This window comes from Schistocerca cancellata, chromosome 2 (assembly GCF_023864275.1).
Source record: "Schistocerca cancellata isolate TAMUIC-IGC-003103 chromosome 2, iqSchCanc2.1, whole genome shotgun sequence".
NCBI classification, from domain to species: Eukaryota; Metazoa; Arthropoda; class Insecta; order Orthoptera; family Acrididae; genus Schistocerca; species Schistocerca cancellata.
Genome location: NC_064627.1, coordinates 238,185,981 through 238,207,269, shown reverse-complemented (window position 1 = coordinate 238,207,269; position 21,289 = coordinate 238,185,981). Strand labels below are relative to the sequence as shown.

The 21,289-nt window shown below is 37.5% G+C and overlaps 1 protein-coding gene across 2 annotated transcripts in view; it reads right to left on the bottom strand.

Moving 5' to 3' along the window:
* Positions 1-21,289, bottom strand: part of LOC126161576 (caspase-1-like) — a 138,284-nt gene that overhangs the window by 9,669 nt on the left and 107,326 nt on the right. For both annotated transcript variants that reach the window (XM_049917516.1, XM_049917517.1), the window contains exons 3-4: positions 8,867-9,111; positions 2,637-2,815 (exon numbers count right to left, since the gene is read on the bottom strand). In XM_049917516.1, coding sequence (XP_049773473.1) covers positions 2,637-2,815; positions 8,867-9,111 — 424 coding nt within the window. The remainder of the gene's footprint in view (positions 1-2,636; positions 2,816-8,866; positions 9,112-21,289) is intronic.

The following is a 21,289-nucleotide window of genomic DNA, read 5'->3' as shown; positions in this document are numbered from 1 at the left end:
TCGCTGTATATATTGCCTTTTCTTAGCCATGTGTTGGATGCGTCTTGATCGATGTGTGGCTGTGTTAGATGATACGGGTGCTTGCCATGTAGTGTTTTCTTTTTCCAATTTGCTTTCTTTGTATCTGTTGATGTTATGTGATCTAAAGGGTTGTAGAAGTGGTTATGAAATTGCAATGGTGTAGCTGATGTATTTATACGAGTGATTGCTTTGTGTATTTTGCTAGTTTCTGCTCGTTCTAGAAAGAATTCTCTTAAATTGTCTACCTGTCCATAATGTAGGTTTTTTATATCTATAAATCCCCTTCCACCTTCCTTTCTGCTTAATGTGAATCTTTCTGTTGCTGAATGTATGTGATGTATTCTATATTTGTGGCATTGTGATCGTGTAAGTGTATTGAGTGCTTCTAGGTCTGTCACTCCATTTCACTACTCCAAATGAGTAGGTCAATACTGGTATAGCATAAGTATTTATAGCTTTTGTCTTGTTTCTTGCTGTCAATTCTGTTTTCAGTATTTTTGTTAGTCTTTGTCTATATTTTTCTTTTAGTTCTTTAATATTTGTATTATCTATTCCTATTTTTTGTCTGTATCCTAGATATTTATAGGTATCTGTTTTTTCCATCGCTTCTATGCAGTTGCTGTTGTTATCCAATATGTAATCTTCTTGTTTAGTGTGTTTTCCCTTGACTATGCTATTTTTCTTACATTTGTCTCTTCCAAAAGCCATATTTATATCATTGCTGAATACTTCTGTTATCTTTAGTAATTGGTTGAGTTGTTGATTTGTTGCTGCCAGTAGTTTTAGATCATCCATGTATAGCAAATGTGTGATTTTGTGTGGGTATGTTCCAGTAATATTGTATCCATAATTTGTATTATTTAGCATGTTGGATAGTGGGTTCAGAGCAAGACAGAACCAGAAAGGGCTTAATGAGTCTCCTTGGTATATTCCACGCTTAATCTGTATTGGCTGTGATGTGATGTTATCTGAATTTTTTTGGATATTAAGTGTGGTTTTCCAGTTTTTCATTACTATGTTTAGAAACTGTATCAATTTAGCATCTACTTTGTATATTTCCAATATCTGTAGTAACCATGAGTGGGGTACACTATCAAAGGCTTTTTGGTAATCAATGTATGCGTAGTGTAGGGACCTTTGTTTAGTTTTAGCTTGATATGTCACTTCTGTATCTATTATCAGTTGCTCTTTACATCCTCGTGCTCCTTTGCAGCAGCCTTTTTGTTCTTCATTTATAATTTTGTTCTGTGTTGTATGTGTCATTAATTTCTGTGTAATGACTTAAGTTAATATTTTGTAGATTGTTGGTAGGCATGTTATGGGGCGACATTTAGCTGGGTTTGCTGTGTCTGCTTGATCTTTAGGTTTCAGATAGGTTATTCCATTTGCAAGTGGATCAGGGAATGTGTATGGGTCTGCAATGTAACTGTTAAATAATTTAGTGAGATGTGAATGTGTTGAGGTGAACTTCTTTAGCCAGTAATTTGCTATTTTATCATTTCCAGGGGCTTTCCAATTGTGTGTAGAATTAATTGCTCGGGTGACTTCATGTTGCAAAATTATCACTTCAGGCATTTGTGGTATCATATTGTATGAGTCTGTTTCTGCTTGTATCCACTGTGCATGCCTGTTATGTTGTACCGGGTTTGACCATATGTTGCTCCAGAAGTGTTCCATGTCTGTTATGTTTGGTGGATTGTCTATTTTAATGTGTGTGTTATCTATTGTTGGTAAAATCTCTTTTGGTTTGTGCTGAATGTTTGGTTTTGTTTCCTTCTATTTTCACTTTTTTGTATCTTCTATTATTATTATTATTATTATTATTATTATTATTATTATTATTATTATTATTATCAGTAGTAGTAGTAGTAGTAGTAGTAGTAGTGGATGCCTGAGTATCAAATACCTCACACTGAGACTGTTCTGTGTTAACAGTGCCTTCCCATCCCATTTCCTTCTAATATGGCAGCCTGCTGTTGTATTGCATTCTGTGTATGTTACCTACAAACCCTGATTTGGAGGCAGTAGTCGCTAGGTGGTATTGTCAACCACAGGTGATGATTATAAGGCAGATGTTCTCAGTTGTGTGTGTAATGGTTGTAGCTGAATGTCACTGCCACAGTTTAGTGTGTAACAATTCAGCAGGCAATCTGGCATTAACTGTGCTTCTAACAACCCTTGAAAGCACCAACTGAGTAACATATGTGAGCTGCATTGCTCCACACGATTGGGAAAGCAGCATACTGCACTGCACAGTACTGAGAATTCATGTTTACACATGAGGCCATGTATGAACACCAATGAACTGTAAGTCATTATGTAACGCAAAACTTTGTTTGAGCTGTTGATAAATTATGTTGATACAACAGTTTGATTGCCTGTAATTATTTTAGTTCTTTTTGTGTTATTAACACATGTTAGTTTTCTCCCATTCTCCACACTGCATATCAAATATTCTTTGCCATTCAGCAATCTCTTGACGAATCATTCGTTATTTCAGGTATTTACTGTGATTGATATTAATGCCAGTGTGAACACTAAGTACATCATCAAAAACGTTAGTTAGTGATTATGTATTACTACACATTAACTTGAAAATACACATTTTCACTTGCCTGCACAATGAAGATTTTTGGTTTTCCAGCCAACGTGGTACATTTATCAGCCGTAAATGGTTTCCACAAGTAATCAACAGAGTAAGGTACATCCTTTGAAAGAATATAACCTTCTTTCAAACCATGAGTTAGCACCGTTACTACGATGCAGTCGGCATCCGAGTGATCTTCCTTTGACACTGAAATCAAGAAAATTTCTTTATAGCTGAATTCACATAGCGCATTATAAACAAGCATACATTGTATGTACACAGAATAAACATTTTGTTGTTGCTTTCATTAATTTTCATATACCACATATCAAGAACTGAAATTAGTCAAGACATTCATCAACAAATGTAAGTCCGTGTTAGAAACAAATTACTACTAACCATTTTAAACTGCTATGAATGCTGTGCTCACTTTGACGAATTTGAAATCATAAAATTAAAGACTCTACTTTCTTAAAGCTACTTCCTCTGTCACATCAAATCAAGGCAGCCAGCTTAGCATCTAGATAAACATTGATATTTATCATAGAGCAACAGTTATGTCTCTGACATAAGGACGTTGGTATGTTTAGCATAGGACTGTTTGTCCTGCAACTGAAAGAAGTTTTCAAATCTAATTCAGTTTAACAAATCATTTGGAGCAGGACTGGGTAATACAACACTTTATTAAATTCTTTTGAATTTATAGGGAGTCTCAGTTTCTTGCTTAATATAGGCCTATATTGAAATAATTCCCATAATTAGCACCGATTAGATTAACACGAGTCAATTTTCTGTTGGGATATTTTGCACATGTTACATGCAGTGGCTTCCTCTGGCTATTAGTATGAAACTTGTTTGGGAGAAAAGAAAAATTACAAAAAGACAGTATGAATGGCAGCTACTGACCCTTAAGAGGTAAAAATTCAGTAATGCCAGTCATTGTCCCCTGTTCTAGTAACAGCTTGATCATTCTCATTCTCTGACTTCAGTGTGCCATTCCTTCTTTGTAACGTTCACCAGTCTACCAGCTTTCCTCCCTGAGCAAAGAACTGCTAGTATAAACAGTTTGGTGGAAGACACTGCTGTTTTTACCAGCACAGTACTGGAATTTTGATTCCTGAAGTTATGGCCATTCATCAGAGAAATATGAATAGAAAGAAAGAAACAGATGGACAGAGGTGGACAGTTTACAAAAAATCTTCACTATATTCAGAATGTCAATTACCACCCATTTCTCCATCATAATTTTGAATTTCCTGCCCTTTACACTTTATGAAACAATGTTAGTGCAGGCAAAACGAACATGTAATTGAGGTTTCAGTTACTGTTCACTAACATTACCCAGTTAACTTTCTTTAACTGTTCTCCCCCTTCTTCTAAATATGTTGAAATCTCAGGTTGGAACAGTGCTTTGTCCTCTGCCATTGCAAACATAACAGTAACTGTTATGTGTTTAGTGACATTCGTATAGTTTCATTATTGAACAAAGTGATGGGTTGTGCTAAGACTTCAGTGTTTAGAGCCTTACTCATGTACCAATTTATTGGCTGAAAGGCCAACGAATTACACGATGTAGGCTTGTTGGCTGATCAACCTATTTTTCCTGTCATGCAATCAGTTGAGTATGACCACCTGACTGCCAGCCCCTCACCACATCACCCAACAAGTTTCAACACTGTCACATCTGCCTGAGGTTGGTAGGTAGGTAGGTAGGTTTGTTTAAAGGAGGGGGGAAGGGGGGGGGGGTGGAAGGGACCGAACTGCAAGGTCATCGGTCCCTTGTTCCCAGAAAAATAATTACACAAGCGAAAGAAGCAAAGAGAAGAAAAGAAAGACTGATCTCCATAAGCAGTTTCTGCGTAGCATGTTTGGCCAGCTTGCCACCAAGTTCGTTGCCTGGTATTCTGACATGACCTGGGATCCAGACAAACACCACTGAGTGACTGGACCATTCCAGGGCATAGATGGACTCCCGCATGGCCGCTACCAAAGGATGGCGAGGGTAGCACTGGTCGATAACTTGTAGGCTGCTCAAGGAGTCATACACAGAAGAAACGACTCCCCAGGGCATGAACGGATGTGCTCAAGCGCACGAGATATAGCCAACAGCTTGGCAATGAAAACACTGCAGCAATCAAGCAAGGAATGCTGTTCAATATGTCCTCCATGGACATACGTGAAGCCGACGTAATCACCAGCCATCAAGAAGTCTGTGTAAACCAGTTCATGGCCTTGGTACACGTCAAGAATCTGGACGAAGTGGCAGCGAAGAGCCGCCGGGTTGAGTCCTTAGGGCCACGTGAAAGGTCCAGGCAAAGCCACGGCCTAGGTGTACACCATTGATGTGTACGTGAATTGACCTCAAGTATAGGTGGTAAAAGCAAGGACTCCAGTTCGAAAAGAAGGGATCGGACATGAACTGCAATTGGAAGCCCTGACCTGGGTCGCCAATGCAGGAGATGTACCACTGTGGGTGGGGAAAGGAGATGGTAATTTGGATGCGCAGTAGAACTCTGCCTGAGGAAAGTTCATCTGTTACTGCACGCTGTACAAATAAGACTAACATAACAGTGTCAGAAAGATATATATATTTTTATGACAAAGTATGTTGACTATTTCAGGTTTTAGGTTCAAAAAAATGGCTCTGAGCACTATAGGACTTGACTTCTAAGGTCATCAGTCCCCTAGAACTTACAACTACTTAAACCTAACTAACCTAAGGACATCACACACATTCATGCCCAAGGCAGGATTCGAACCTGCGACCGTAGCGGTCGCGCGGTTCCAGATTGTAGCGCCTAGAACCGCTCAGCCACCTCGGACAGCAGTTTTTAGGTTTTATTTCTGATACTTATCAGAAATGAACTCTAAAAACCAAAAACAAACAAATCAAAACTTATTTCAATTCTGATACCTATTAGAAATAAAATCTAAATACTGAAAAATCGACAGTCAATGGACTTATAAATAAAATAGACTTCGTTCATTGTTAGAAATCCCATCTATTGCCACTCCCTCTGCTATGATGAGTAAAGCATAATAAATTATATGTTTGTAACTGTTGTTACATGGTTGATTTCTTATGAATCTGTTGCTGTAACACTCTATTACATGATGTGCATGACGAAAATTTGTAGTCTTCCTTCCTCTAATCTGAAGCGAGTTTCTTAAACTTAACACACAATATCTTTTGTACTACATACATACATACATACATACATAGATAAAGTCTGAATGATTTTCTTTTTTAATTTAGCATGATGCATGAGGAGTTTCTTCATGCAACTAAACCATATTTCAAGTTGCAGGGATAATCTTAAATAATTGTGGGGATACAACTGCATTGACTAAGGTCCTCTTAATTTCTGCCAGCAGGTAGAAATCATAATGTAGTGAACAGTTCCCCCTTGCAGTTTACAAATCATCTTGTGACTGTTCTTTTCAACAAATATGGTTTGATGACACTCAGAAAAACTGAAAAACATGTTTCATCCATTGTTAAGTAATTCAGAATATCACTGGCTTCCAGCTCCATTACTAACAGAGCATGGGTGAATTTCTTTCTTTGCATTAGCCATTTCTTTGCCCACAGCAAACGCGCGCACACACACTAACTGCAGAGCGCAGTTGGTCAGGCAGTGTGTGAGCTCTCTGGGCTATAGAAAAATTGGTCTATCAGTCAGCCAATAAACTGGGGCATGCCTAGAACCCATAGTGCCCTGTAGTAAAAATAAAAGTGAAGTTGGAAATGATAAACAAGAGCTGTGGTAGCACCTCTTCTGTATAATATAGTAACTACATTCGAACTGCTGCATGTGTGACACCTCGAGAGAAGTATGACAGTTTTTTCATAATATATAGCAATTTCTGGAGTTGTTACTTGGAACTACCAGCAAAGCCTGAACAATGTTCATAGAATGCACCGTAGCTGAGGTGCACATATGTTGTCAGTGACTCTTTCATTTCATGCTGATGTTGGCAATTAGTTGGCAATTAGTTGACTTTGCTATATCAACTAGGTAATAGTACACGGTAGCTAAAGAAAATCACATCTCATAGCACCTTTCAGCAGAAGATACGAATTTATTATATTTGTTTCCAACACTAGGAGTGCCAGAGTAACTATCACTGACCTGGTTATTATGAATTTTACATGTCTCATTAATTTTAGTATTTCTTTGGTGATTGGAAAGAAGCATAGCCAGATACACACATCTGTCATTGCAGTAACATACTTCTATGGCTTGTTTCTGGTTTTACTGAAAATTCTACCTACATTTGACAGTTTGTCATGCTTACTCCCTGCGATTCATTTCGCAAACAATTGCCGACAGCAGCAAGCAACAGAAAAGCTGCTGACACTGCAAATGCAGTTTTACCATCCAGGTCTTGAATGCTTTTGAAATTCTGATCAATTTGAAGACAAATTCATCAGAGGAGATTGAAATGAACCACAATACTGGATTTAATATACAAGAATTACTATCAACATCTTCATGAAATGTAGAGCATGAACGTCAAAAATAACTTGCCATCAATTACATTTACCTGCAATTTTTATCATTTTTTAGCCCCTGACACACATACAAGATGGATTTCACATTATTATGTTTTTGTGTAAATATTAACCTATTTAAAGAGTGGTTCTTAATTAGAAGCATATACCAATAACAAGTAATTGTAGAGCATAGTGAATAGTGAAGAGTGAGTACAAATTTCTATGTCTTCGAAGAGGCTTTTATCAAGATGTGGAGTTACCTACTTTACATCATGTCCTTGTTGCTCACTTTTACTGAAAGAATACTACCCCTTTAATAGCATTACATCTGAAGATAATTCTATGAAACATGAGGGCATGAAGAATTGTTTAATGTAGTATTTCTAAAGTAAATCCAGTGATAGCTGATTCTAGCTCACTAATTTAATTACTAAGCAGTATCTTCACTGATATGGGAGTTCTTAATGTATACAGTAACAAGGGACAAGAAACTATTTGTGTGTTTACACTTTGTTACCAAGTTACCAATTAACTAGCACCATGCTGCTGAGTACTTTTGTGAATACATCACCTAAATTTAATAATGCTTTAAATGCATAACTGGCTAACAGATTCTGTAATAGTTTGCATGTTGACAATTGTAACTGTAGTTTTTGAAGTGTGGTAATTCAGCTATTTATTAACTTCTTTGTAATATACGAAAAGGTGCAAATAGGAAGAATGTACTGTTGTAAAATATGAACTGCAATGAGTAATTTAATAAAAATATTTCTTGGAATACACTAAATTTAATTTATGAAACACTTTAGCCAACCTTTCTGGTTCTGTTAAGTATTTATGACAAATGACTTTTTTGCTTTTTCAGTTCAACTAACTGTTTCCATACTTTACCTGACGGTGTTTCAGTTATCTCAAAATGTCTCTAAGCCATTATGTTCAGTAATTCTACTTACAAGTCATTTCAGAAACTGACAAGTTCTGACTTTATGCAAAGTGTGAAACTAAGAAGCAGATTTTCTGCCATTCTCATATGTCTCAAACTTCAATTAATTTCTCTCTGTACATGTAATTGTGAAACAGGGAATTTTTGCATCTCTCAAACTTACCTTATACCACTTACTGTATGTTATGCAATTGTATCAGTGATGATGCACAAAGACTTACATAATAGGGTTTTTTTATATATATTTTTGTTTAGTATTGCCTTTCCCTGTTACTATTACAGAAATACTATAGGTTGTAATGGTACCTAATAGTGAATTAAACTTGTAAAATCTGCTACTGATTGTGATTATTTCCACTTCAAAGATGGTTAATCATGAGAGTACTAAAACGATGGCTGGCTGTATGAAATACCCCTCTACATTGCATCCAGATGATGCCACATGACATCATAATATGGCAACCACTCAACGTCTCGTGGTCTGAAAGGCACAACCATGGCATTTTCATTTAACATTTGAATCAGAAGGAAAGGTATCATTTGATTTCTTCCAATGACTGGGAGAAACTGGAAATTGTCTACAATTATGGTTGTTTCTTAGTGGTCAGAGGGGTGATTTGAATCACCAGTTAAGACAAATCTTTTCTTTTCCACAATAATCTTTTCTTTTCCACAATCTCTTTCACAGTAACTGAGTATTTTCTTAGAAGCAACTTTATTAACCTTACCTGTATTTATAGTTATTAATCACAAAATCAGTATACTTACATATAACTAATTAATTGAAATACATGTAACTAGTAGGTAAAATACTCACAGTCCAGTAATATCTTTTTTATTTCACTGTATTCTTTGTTATGGTGAACTGTAATTTCGAAGTCCAAAGCTGTGAAAAGACGGTTCAGATTTTTAACATCAGCATCTGAACCAGATCGATTACTAACGCCTGGTGTATCAAATGTGTCATTATTGAAAATGACTGCATGTCCTCTACGAGGATGATTCATATTGTATTCCTCAGCATGTTTTCCAACAGGCATAACAGCCTCAATAACAGGACCACTGGAAAAATAAAATAAAACTAGCCTTAATCTCTTACCAATCCAAGACATTCGAAAAATCACAGGGTAAATTACAACTACTGAACAAAAAAATAAAGTACTTAAGTAAGTACTTAACACTTCAGATCTAGTTTTTAAGTTCATCTTAAAATGCTAGTCGCTTTTGTAAGGCAACTAGTAATTCATGATAAACTTGAAAAAACAGTGAGTATGAAATGGTGATTTTCTTTACAACTGCCTAAGTATGAACACATTTCTGAACTATGAGAGGTAAAGTGTCTATTCCTTAACTCAATTAGACATTCAATGAAATACCACACACTTTCATTTGATAGCATGCAAACAGAACAGTTTTACTCAGCATAACTATCATGACAACCACTTAAAGCAAACTTAGTTCATGAGTAATGATTGTGGTGTTCTGAACTTTTTAGGGAACACACCACTCAATCATGAAGTTCCATTCAAGATATTTTGCACTTACACATCTCTTGTGGTGTTAACCTAACTGCAGGGATGATGGGCCATTTTCATTCCCATTGATGAAATGGAATCATATTTGGCAATGCAACCAAAGTACATAAATTTTAATGCAATGAGTCACTACTTTCTCATGTTTCATTAAAACATATGATGCATTTCTGACCCTGTGATCTGACCAGGAGCAAACCATTATAGCACATTATTTACCTCTGCTCAAGTGAGGTGATGAGGAAGAGCAGAATTAATCTTTAATCTTTTCTCTCTTCCTCCCTTCCTTTGTTCAAAGAAAATAGTTTTAGAAACTTTATAATGAACACTTCACTTGCCAGGAAACTAACATAACCTTTTGGTTCCTGAATCGAAATGTTCAAATAGTTTGTAGAAAAGTGGCTAATAAGGTATGTCTTATTTTCTTTCACACTGGAAGAATCCCCAATTTCTTGCTTTAAATTAGATGGTAGCTTGCTGAAAATCTTAACATCAATGTTCCTAACACCATTCTAAATCCTGAACAAGGAGACTGAAGTAAAAAAAAAAAAAAAAAAAAAAAAAGTAAATGTATTGAAGTTAGTAAGAATTCAAACATCTTTGAAAATGCTGCTTAAAGAGACATGGTTATCTACACAGTATTCTTACAGCTCCCTTCTGCTAAACTGACACTATTTTCTGTAAGTGCACTGCTCAGAACATAATCCCATAAGAGAACAGGAACTGAGAACACTCAGAACAAGGCAATGGTCTTGCCTTTAGGTCAAAAAAGGAGAGATGGTGCTAAAAGCTTAACATGCTGAACGGAGCTGCTTAATTAGTGGCCCCATAGGAACTTCACAACTGCTTCATTCTGTGATAACCACTAATTGCTACTTATAGTGATGAACACTACTACTGCTTGTTTAAAATTGCTTAATATGAGTATCTGTGAGATTAAGGTAAACTGTTAGCTATGAACCATATGTTGGCTTCTTAAGCCGTCATCTGAAGCTCTGTCTGCTACAGTTTAGTTTGAACCCTTGATTAATAGGTGTGTTTTTAAACTGTCTTTTCAAGCTATTGAAGGATCCTATTTGTCCTACCTCTCTTTGACCAGGTTGATGCAATCTGCCGTGAAATCCTCCCTTGCCCCAACTTATTCACCTCCAAGTCACACTTATTCCCACCTTCCTCAATTATTATTTTTGGATATATTCCCATCTGTCTTCCCATGCAGTTCCTTTTAGTACTATGGAATTTATTTCATGATATAATACCAGTTGTGCTACCACCCTGTCCCTTCATGTCAGTGTTTTCCATATTGTGTTTCCTTGCCCATTCTGTGGGGACATCTTCATTCCTTCTTAACATTCCACCTAATTCTCAGCATGCTTCTGCAGCACATCTCAAATGCTCCAGTTCACTTCTTTTTTTCAGTTTTCCTTCAATCTGTGATCCACTTGCATAGATCAATGTACTTCTTACTAACTTTCTGAAATTTCTTCTTCAAATTTTGGCCATTGTCTGATACCAGCAGACTACTTTTGCGTAAGCAATCCCTGTTTGCATTTGCTAGTCTGCTTTTCATATCTGCTTTGCTTTGTCTGTCAGGTTACTTTGCTATGGAGGTAGCAGAATTTCTTCACTTCATTGGTCCCAATTCCATGGCATGTTTCTCTAATCTGATTTCTGCTACTTCATTATATTCCTTTTTACTTTATTTACTTTCAATACACATTCTGTTATCAGCAGACTGTTCATTTCATTCAGTATATCACTTTCACTGAGAATAGTGATGTCATCAGCATATATTACTGATATCAGCTCATCTTCAATTTTAATCCAAGTCCTGAACCTTTTGTTATTTCTATCACTGCTTCTTCGAGGCAGAGACAATAGTAGGAGAGAAAGAGTAATTCTACTAAGGAGTTCTTTATCTTCCACGAATTGTTCCCTCTCACATTTTTTGTGTATCACATGGCTTTCCGCAAGTTTTACACTACGTCTTACAGCACTTTTTGTGAGTATTTCCAACATATTGCGCCATTTGACATTGCCGAACATTTTTTTCCAAGTCAACAAATCCTGTGATCGCCTTGTTTTTCTTACATTATCAAGCACAATGTCAGAACTACCTCCTTGGTGAATATGTTTTCTAATGGCAAACATTGTCACCTAACAGATTATTAATTTCATTTTCTGTTGTTCTGTACATGTCAGACACTTCAGTGAATGAGCTATAAAACTGAGTGCATGATAGCTCATGCACCTTCTTGCCCTTCTTATCTTTGGGATGAAGATATTTTTATCCCAAAATCTGATGGTACATACCTGGCACATCCCCAGGTTCATGTATTTTGCAAATGAACTTTAAGAGTCATTTCGTTAGAACCTCCCCTAATGACTTTAGAAATTCTTAAGGAATGTTATATTATTCACCTCATTTGATCACAATGTTTTTAAGTGTTGTTTAACTGATGAGAACATGGCATGTGCCATAACCCGATTTCCTGAAAACTTCGCTCAGTGGATGAGGGGTCACAAACAAACACATGCCTTGGCTTATCCATAGATAATCTGTTTCTGAAAATGGTCAAAGTTTCTGAGGTATTAAATGTTACCTTAGTGGTATCCTCAGACATGGCACAGCAGTTAGTGCTGCGCCTCCTGTGTTCGAAACCCGATTATTACTTTTATATTTGTAGCATTTATATACCCATGTCTGAAGACTATTACTACATTAATACTTCCCAGCATATACTGATATAGCATTGTCCTTACTCATCTTCACTGGTCCCAATTTCCATGGTATGTCTCATTAGTCTTCAAATGAATGAATTAAAAAAAAAGAAAAAGATAAAATTATTCGAAATTGTTTTCTGTGAAATTCCTTCAACAGTGTTGCAATGTTTCTTTCCTGAGTGAGATTCATGTAAAGAAATGTCATACTGGCAAATCTGCCTTCACACAATGCTCATGGTGTTCAGAATATCTTTATTTCAAATGTTTCTATGAATGGTATCATCCAAGGGAAGACACCAAATCTTTCTGAAGAATAAACATATTTTAAGAATTGAGAGAAGGATGGAATGTCAGAATATGAGAATTTAAAAAGTTTGAAATCCTTCAACATACCATATACACATCCATTATATAATAAATTTGACACGCCTATTGTGAAACCCAGTTTTTAATTTTACAGTTAATATAATACCCTTGTATCCCCTAATCTGATAAACATTCATATAGTAACCTTCTCCAGACGTGAACAGACAACTTAAAACAATAAAAATAAAATAAATAGAAAGATTAATTGGGTTTTGAACTCAGGGCACAAAGTTAAGAAGCCATGATGCTAACCACTGAGCCACCATTTCATCTAAGGATATTGCAAGGAAAATATCATTTCAAGTGCCTCAAAAATACCTCAAACCTGCCATTTTTTCAAAAATGTTCAAGTATCTATGGATAACTGGACATGTTCACATATTTTCACTCCTCTTCCACTGAGTGAAGTTCTTGGGAAATTGGGTAATGGCACTTGCCATTTTCTCCTCGTAATTTCTTTTTCTATCACGCAATTATGCAAGCCTCTCCCTTGTAGATGCCACCAGCATACTGTTGTCACCCATCCTTTATCTCCTCTGTACTTATAGCAGTGGAATGCTTCTTGCACCCTTATTGTTGATATCTTTGCTTTTAAATTCACTGAAGTTGGTTTTGACTGTTCTATATGCTGAACCAGTTCTTTCAATGACTTTTGTATCAAATTCTTCATTCTTTTCCTGGAGCTATTTCAGCTTGGCTTTTCTGCACTTCCTACATATTTCAGTCTTAAGTGACTGTATAGCTATATTCTTATCTTTCCACAAACATTTTTGTACTTATTTTGTCCATTAGTTGAAGTATTTCTTCTGCTGTCCAAGGTTTCTCCACAATCACCTTCCTTGTATCTATGTTTATTTGTCCAACTTGTGTGATTTACCTTTTTAGAGATGTCCATTCTTCTTCAACTGAACTTGCTGTGTTGTATTCATTATCACAATAGAGACACTTAATATGGGAACAATTAGATTGAGTGGCTAATACTTTTCATTGTGTGCTATTATGTGAAACAAACAACAGAAGCACAGGCATCTGTTTCAATGAAAGTGGCATTTGTTGGTCTCCTTACCAAAGGAGCCACAAGTGACAAAACGGAGAACCCTACACTGTAACACTGAAGGTATTTTCAATTTAATTCAAGACACTGACACACATCAAGCCCCGACAAACTTTTCGGTAAAATTTTAAGTCATGACTTCTGTCATCACCACAAATTCCTTGTTTGAGGCCCATCGCTATTCCCATTGGAAATATGGGACCAATTTCTTTGTAGAGTCGAAATTGTCAGTTTAATGAAGTGCTTTGCATTTTGTCGAAACACCAACCTTGATGGATAAAACATCTCCAAGTCCTATTGTCTACGAATTAAAAGACCTATGTACACAAATATAATGCTCTATCTCAGCAGTTATAAAATAGGGCAAATTTGCAATGGCATGCTTAATCTGAGATTTTCTGGAACAACTTTGCATTGAAGCTGCCCTTATAGCATCAAATGCAATGCAATAGTGGGAGTAAGTATTACAGTTAACCCAGAACTCACGAGATGTATGTGGTCTCTCAGTCCGTGCAAAAATTTTCTAACTCCCTCTCCAAGGCCAGGTGCAGTGGAATGCTTCTATACTCCCCCTGTCCTCCATAAATTGCCAAGCCTACAATGTTGTATCGTCATTTGTGTCATCGTCTTGTGTTTAGTGTTGTCAAGTGTTTCTAATTGGTGTTCGAGTCTCTTAGACCACACCTCATCAACGATTTACTGTTTTCTTCAGTACAGAGCCGTATAGCTCAAAATGTGTTCACATGAATGTGTCAGTTTTAACTTTCTCTAGTTGGATGAAATTTTTAGTCTGTCTATGGAGGAAGGCATTATGATATAGCTCAAGAAAAACAAAAAAGAAGACTATTTTACATTAGCTAGGGATCACGGTTCTGCTATCGAACAAGAGTATCATTCAGAGGAAGAACTTCAGGAAGGTGTAATAGGGATCTGCCTGTTTCTTCAATGATATACTTAAAAGTGTCTGTTAAAATCTAATATGTTGAGTGGTGATAAAAATATAGTTCCCAGCAATCAATGTGAATTCGAAAGTGTTTCCTTTTGTATATGTCGGGTGGAATCTGTATGTGCAAATTTAAATCCTAGAATTTAGTTCTATATGGAAATTGATTTGCTACAGAGATTGCACAATTTTTCAGAATGTGAAATTCAGTACTATCAGTCAATTTATGTGTACTATTTAAAACAACAGCACAAAATTATGTGCTTTTGGGTGATAAATAGTAAAAGCTGCAGACTTTGTTCAGTAAAATAAAGTAAGTTAGAAGCATTTAAACAACAATTAATTGTGAAAATAAATGTTATATAGCATACATTAAAAATTTCTAATGATTTTTGCCTTTTATCTCAGTTTACACACAGAGGGTCCCAGAGACACTGCCTCGTTGTATATGTTACAGGGAAGTCACCTCACAAGTTAAGGGTATAGTACTTCAGGGTATCTAACACGTCATACTCATGTGCATTTATGCCACTTCAGATCTTTCAAAATTGGTAGTTTATGTTGCTAGAGATATCTATGGTGTAGCTGCCAAATGTATTGTGCACATATTATGAAACTGCCAGTAACTGATGTGAGGCAATTTACCAGAAACGAACCCTTACAGATGCCACCCTTTCCCCTTAAAAATACGTATCTTGTGTGTTCGGCTTCTATGTCTGAAAACTTTTTTGGAGATTTTCTTGGGCCACTGTTGTCTGAGCACACTTACGTGAGCTGATATCTTCTTTCATTAGCTGCTGATGACCTTGGAAATTTATACTGTGCTGCAGCATTAGCAATTTTTGACTGTAGTTTCTTATTTCTTGCTGTTGTTGTGGCTAATGAAAACCGGAGTGAATAAGTAGATTTATTATTTCTATTATGCGGAACATGTAAGCATCCATTACTTCTGGGGAGCTTTAACACTATTGCAGTCGCATGGGTTGAACACACAACCCATTCATGGAACATGAAAAGTCTGAAAGCTGGGTAATGACAATGCTTTGAACCTTTGTGTACTTTGGAATGGATTGTTGTCAGACCCTCTGAGTTTCAGATGAGCCATGATCATGTGTGGATATGTCATAGCAGTTCCGAGAAATGTACATCTATCATTGTAGGCAGTGTGACCATTTCGGGATGTAGTTTTGAAATAATTTTCTAGTGCTTTTTTCACCTTATTTTTAGAATATGTTTATTATACTCACCAGTGGTTTTAGACTGTATACAGATAATCTGTAATTTTATTGAACTTTAACTAAATCATGGATTAGAGGCAGCTAACTAATCCTATCATGGCTGAAGGAGACAGAACGAAGAACATATTCCTGGCATGTTCTAGCGATGAAGGTCTTTTAAGATCATTCTCACATTCGTTTGATGGAAAATCAGCAATCAGCCTGGGGAATGAGACAGAGGAGTTCTGTGGATTGCTGCTCTGACTGCAGTAGAGTACAGATTAGAAGTATTTGGTAAGTGTGTAATAAATTCATTTGGTCCCATTTTTACAAGCTTGTCTGAATGTCTTCTTCTGAGGACCATTATTACATTATTTGTCAGAATATGTATTTTTGTAAACTCAATCTACGCCATGCTGAAATAGTGAGTAATTAATTTTTGTTTTTTAAACATGGGGAATTATGAAACTTCCTGGCAGATTAAAACCGTGTGCCAGACCAATACTTTAACTTGGGACTTTTGCCTTTCACGGGCAAGTGAAAGTCTCATTCTATGCGGAATTATTTTTACTTTCTATTGAGAGTTCTTAGTGAACATTGCTACAGGCAACATATAAAACTTTTTATTTCAGAATTCAGTGGTTTCATTTTTTATTTGAGTAAATGGCATACCTGTGAACTGTAATCAATGCGACCACTTACATCTCTCTCCAGTTAACAACCAGTGCAGGTTCACTGGCCTAATAATATTAAAAACTCAGTTCCCCCAAATGCTATTTGTATGAGCTCAGTAGCAAGATCACGCACAGAATCTCCTAACATTTAGTTTCTTCCAGGTTGTGTGCATTGATGGCAACATGTAAAAGTGCCGATGTCGCATGTATGTTGTTGCATTGAAATAAGTAGTGGCTATGGTAATCTAACGTCAAGAAAGAAATCGCGCAACTAAAAGCTTAACATAATTAGGTATACAGTAATAAAGTTGAAAAAGTGAAGGTATCCGAATTGACTTTTGAGTCGCACATTATTCTGATTCTCCAATGGCTGGCGCAAGGTGTTAGCAAACGACCTAAGTACCACGCTTCTTTGAGAGAGGTGGATTCCACGATGTGGTAGTTCTGTGGAGCTGATTCTTATGCCTACCGACAGAGACATTCCTGGTAACAGCTGAATTACTACTGTCTTACAGCCCATACTATTTGGAACAGAACTAAGTTGACAGAGTCCTGACCTGTACCAATAGTGTTCTATTGTCCCTTTCAAGATTAGCTTGAAGAACTGGAAACTGTACTCAGATTATAAAATGTGAGCCACAGTGGTGAGCAAGGCTACGCTGCAAGCATGGCAAGGCTTTTCATGTACCTATGAAACAGGCAACACAGCAAGTACGTGGAGCGGGAGAAAGAACTTCAATTCGCTGGTGGGTGGCCCTTGCCACTCGGCTGACAAACTTCAGACTAAGTTATTTTAATGGGAGTATAGAGCAGGACATCTTAAAATATCAAGACTGGGGGGACTTCAGCTGCACTGTGCGAGTATATTTACCAACCAGCTGTAACATCAAACAGCTAGTAATTACTGTACAAACAGCTCTGTCCATGACCGTGGAACAATATATCAAATGAACTTACATTTACCAATAAAATAAACAAAACTCTGAACACCATTTTCTACCACGGAATAAAACTGTGCACTAAACTAATGCAGGAAATTTAAGAAATTAATTTTATGAATTTAATTAGAAAGGCCCTTATCAAGTGTCTACTAAGCAATACCTTCTGTACATTGAAGGCTTACTTTCTCAACACAGAGTAGGTATTTGTTGACAAATGTAACAAATAAGTAATAAGGATAATAAAACATCCATCATTCCACGTAACATTTTCGCACTGTCATTCCTTTCTTTCTTTTCTGGGAAAACTTACTCTCGCAGCTATGCAATGTATAATGCTAGTATCTTATCCCCTTCCTGAGCTCAACATTTCACTCATTATAGAGGGATGTTGACTCAGTTTTTAAGGCTAGTGAATGGGAAGTTGCAGTACACAAAATGGCCTTGATGTCAAAAGGTGTGTGTGTGTGTGTGTGTGTGTGTGTGTGTGTGTGTGTGTGTGTGTGTGTGTGTGTGTGGGCGCGCGCGCTTGTGTTTTACACAGGGGAGAGGGGGAGGGAGGGAGAGAGGGAGAGGGAGAGAGAGAGAGAGAGAGAGAGAGAGAGAGAGAGAGAGAGAGAGATATCAACAGTGTAGCCTGTACATCATTAAGTAACTTATTTGTAGAACAGTACTATACAATAAGGATAAACCAGATGAGGCAGCATTGTTTTAAACAGAGTGGCCTTATATTCAGGAGGGTGGAGCCTCCAATCTTCAGCCTTCCTTAGTTAGGATTTGCACAATTTCCATAAATTAACACAGGCAAATGCCGGGACGGTTCCTACTATAAGGCCATGGTCGACTACCTGTGCAAACCTGGAAATGTAAGTACATATGAATGACCTTTCTTTTTGTTCTTAAGTTATGTATCATTGTAGAAGAGATCTATGGATGAATACCACCACCACCACCACCACCACCACCACCACCACCACCACCAAATTTCTATAAATTTACGTGTTTTCGGTGGATCACAGGTCACTGAAATATAAAGTGGCAACAAGGGCTGATTAGCTTGCCATATATGTGGAACACTCATTCCTAACTTGTCCAAACTAAATACTAGTTACTTCATCATAACATTGAGCACTCTGGAGCACTAGAGATGTGAACTAGTACCACATCATCACGTGAGCCTCCACGACTGGCAGCGATTTAATGTGTACATCAGTCGACTGTATGGAATCTACATACTATGTTGGGTCGATATGGAGGTCTGGCAATGGCAATAGTTGTCATGGTTTGGACGTACCAAAAACCACTCTGTGAATGAAGTTTGTGGATTTGTTGGTATGTCAATGAGTGATGTAGTGCGAAGTAGCATGGCTTACAACCAGTGGTCGTAAAAATATCCTACCCAGTACATACCAGAGACGCCAACTGGTTTAAAACCTGACTTAATTTTTGCTGGCAGCAAATGCAGGTCCATGTTTGCCAGTTTTTTAACATTGTGAAGGGGATGGCGGGAAACAACGTTTGGAGTTTGTCACCTCGCGAAAAATCAATGTTCACAGTGCACAGGAAGGTCTGTGTCTTCGATAAGCCAAACTGGACAACAGCAGTAGTTGATACATCACCATTTTGGCTCTTTTCAGGTAATGTAAGAGAAGTGCAGCAGCAGCTCAATGAGGCGTTTGACCTGGAGTGTGTGGAAGATATAGTTAAGTCATAGGTGGTTCTGCAATCTTTGATGGCATTTTGTATACCATGGCTTTGATTCGCTCATTCAGATTATCATATACATGAACCAGGACTTTATTGCAAAATTCTATGTGACCATGTGTTGCCCTACCTTCCACATCTGTATGTGCTGTGGACACTCCCAATCTCCAGGCTGCAAAGGTTGTTGTCACAGGACTGCAGGCATTATGTTCCTTGTTTGACAAACCCTCAGACACCCCATCACACTGGGCTGGTATGCTGCATTACCCATTTTTAATCCCGCAGCAAATGTCAGACTATTAGGAACAGCAGATGAAACTTATCAATTAACATCACAATTTTGTAGATTTATGGGATCTAATTATCAGTGAGTGGCTTCAGATGGATACGGCACACCTGAAGGAACTTGGGGACATCTTTCTTCGCCAAAATGAGGTCGTTATCGATGCTGGCGGCCATGCTGCAGGATGCTTCTGTGATTTCTCCTGGGGCTGAATAGTTTGTTGTATGGTGAGCTTATTTCTAAATTCCTTCCACAGTTTCATTACTATTGACTGCTTGAAGTTAAGGCAAAGGCAGAATGGTCATAACTTTGTAATGGGAACGTTAATGTTAAAGGGTCTTCCTATGGAGTTTTCAAATGGTCTCAAGCAAAAGCAAATTGTTTCCACCAGGAGGTCAAGAGCAGGCCAAGAGGCGAAATGAAACACCTATTTTAAGTTGAAATCCTCTCTGACCAGCGATGACAATACAGCTTATGAGGATATTGTGAACTTTTAATGGAATGCATAAATTTTAAACTGCAAAAGCCTGAAGCCACTTTTTTATGACTGGAACGATGTTCCATGTGTCTATGTTCATTATGAATTGTACAGATACCCCAAGAATGAAGTTTTCACTGTACAGCAGTGTGTGCTGATCTGAAACTTCCTGGCAGATTATAACTGTGTGCCAGACTGGAACTCTGGTATCTTTGCCTTTATCAGGCAAGTACTCCGCCAACTGAGGTACCCAACCACGACTCACAATCTGTTCTCAAAGCTTTACTTCAGCCAGTACCTCTTCTCCTCCTGGAAACATCCCCAGGTTCTGGTGAAGTCATATTCCCGCAGTATCATTTCTTCCAGGAGTACTAGTCCTGCAAGTATCACAAGACATCTTCTGTGAAGTTTGGAAGGTAGGAGATGAGGTACTGGCGGAAGTAAAGCTCTGGGGACATGTCTTGAGTCTTGCTTTGGTGTTCAGATGGTAGAGCGCTTGCCTGTGAAAGAACGAAAGGTACCGGTTTCGAGTGCCAGTGTGACACACAGTTTTTATCTGCCAGGGAGTTTTATGTACGGATAATTTTGATATGATCAGTGTGTTGATGCCTTCTACATGCAATACCTTTTAATTAATATTTTTTATTCTTTCACTGTAGCATATCCACTGTTAAACCTTTTTAAGTCCTTCCATCACCATTGGGTAGTACCACCCAAGGGAAGAGTATCATAGTCAACTTCATCAACTACCCCGGTCCTGTAGCTAAAATTTTGGCATTAAATGTTATTACTTCTGACAGATCCATGCCCCTGCCCAGATTTGCCAAGGTAGGATTCTGAAGTCAACTGTTCCGCCTCATCCTAGAACACTAATATTTTTCAGTTTTTGCGTTCTGTGTCAGTTGGCCATTAATCAGGGAACTCTGCCTCACATTATCTGTTTGCTTGTTTGGAATTTTGATCCCTATCACTTATAACACCAATATGAAACACGACTCCATTTGGTGTTATTGACAAAGCCATGGGATAAGAAAAATTTATGGTAGGTAAATACATTTTTTTAATGTTTTAATCCACAAGCAAGTGGTCTGTTGTTGTTGTTGTTGTTGTTGTCGTCGTCAGTCCTGAGACTGGTTTGATGCAGCTCTCCACACTACTCTATCCTGTGCAAGCTGCTCCATCTCCCAGTACCTACTGCAGCCTACATCCTTCTGAATCTGCTTAGTGTATTCATCTCTGTCTCCCTCTACGATTTTTACCCTCCACACTGCCCTCCAGTACTAAATTGGTGATCCCTTGATGCCTCAGAACATGTCCTACCAACCGA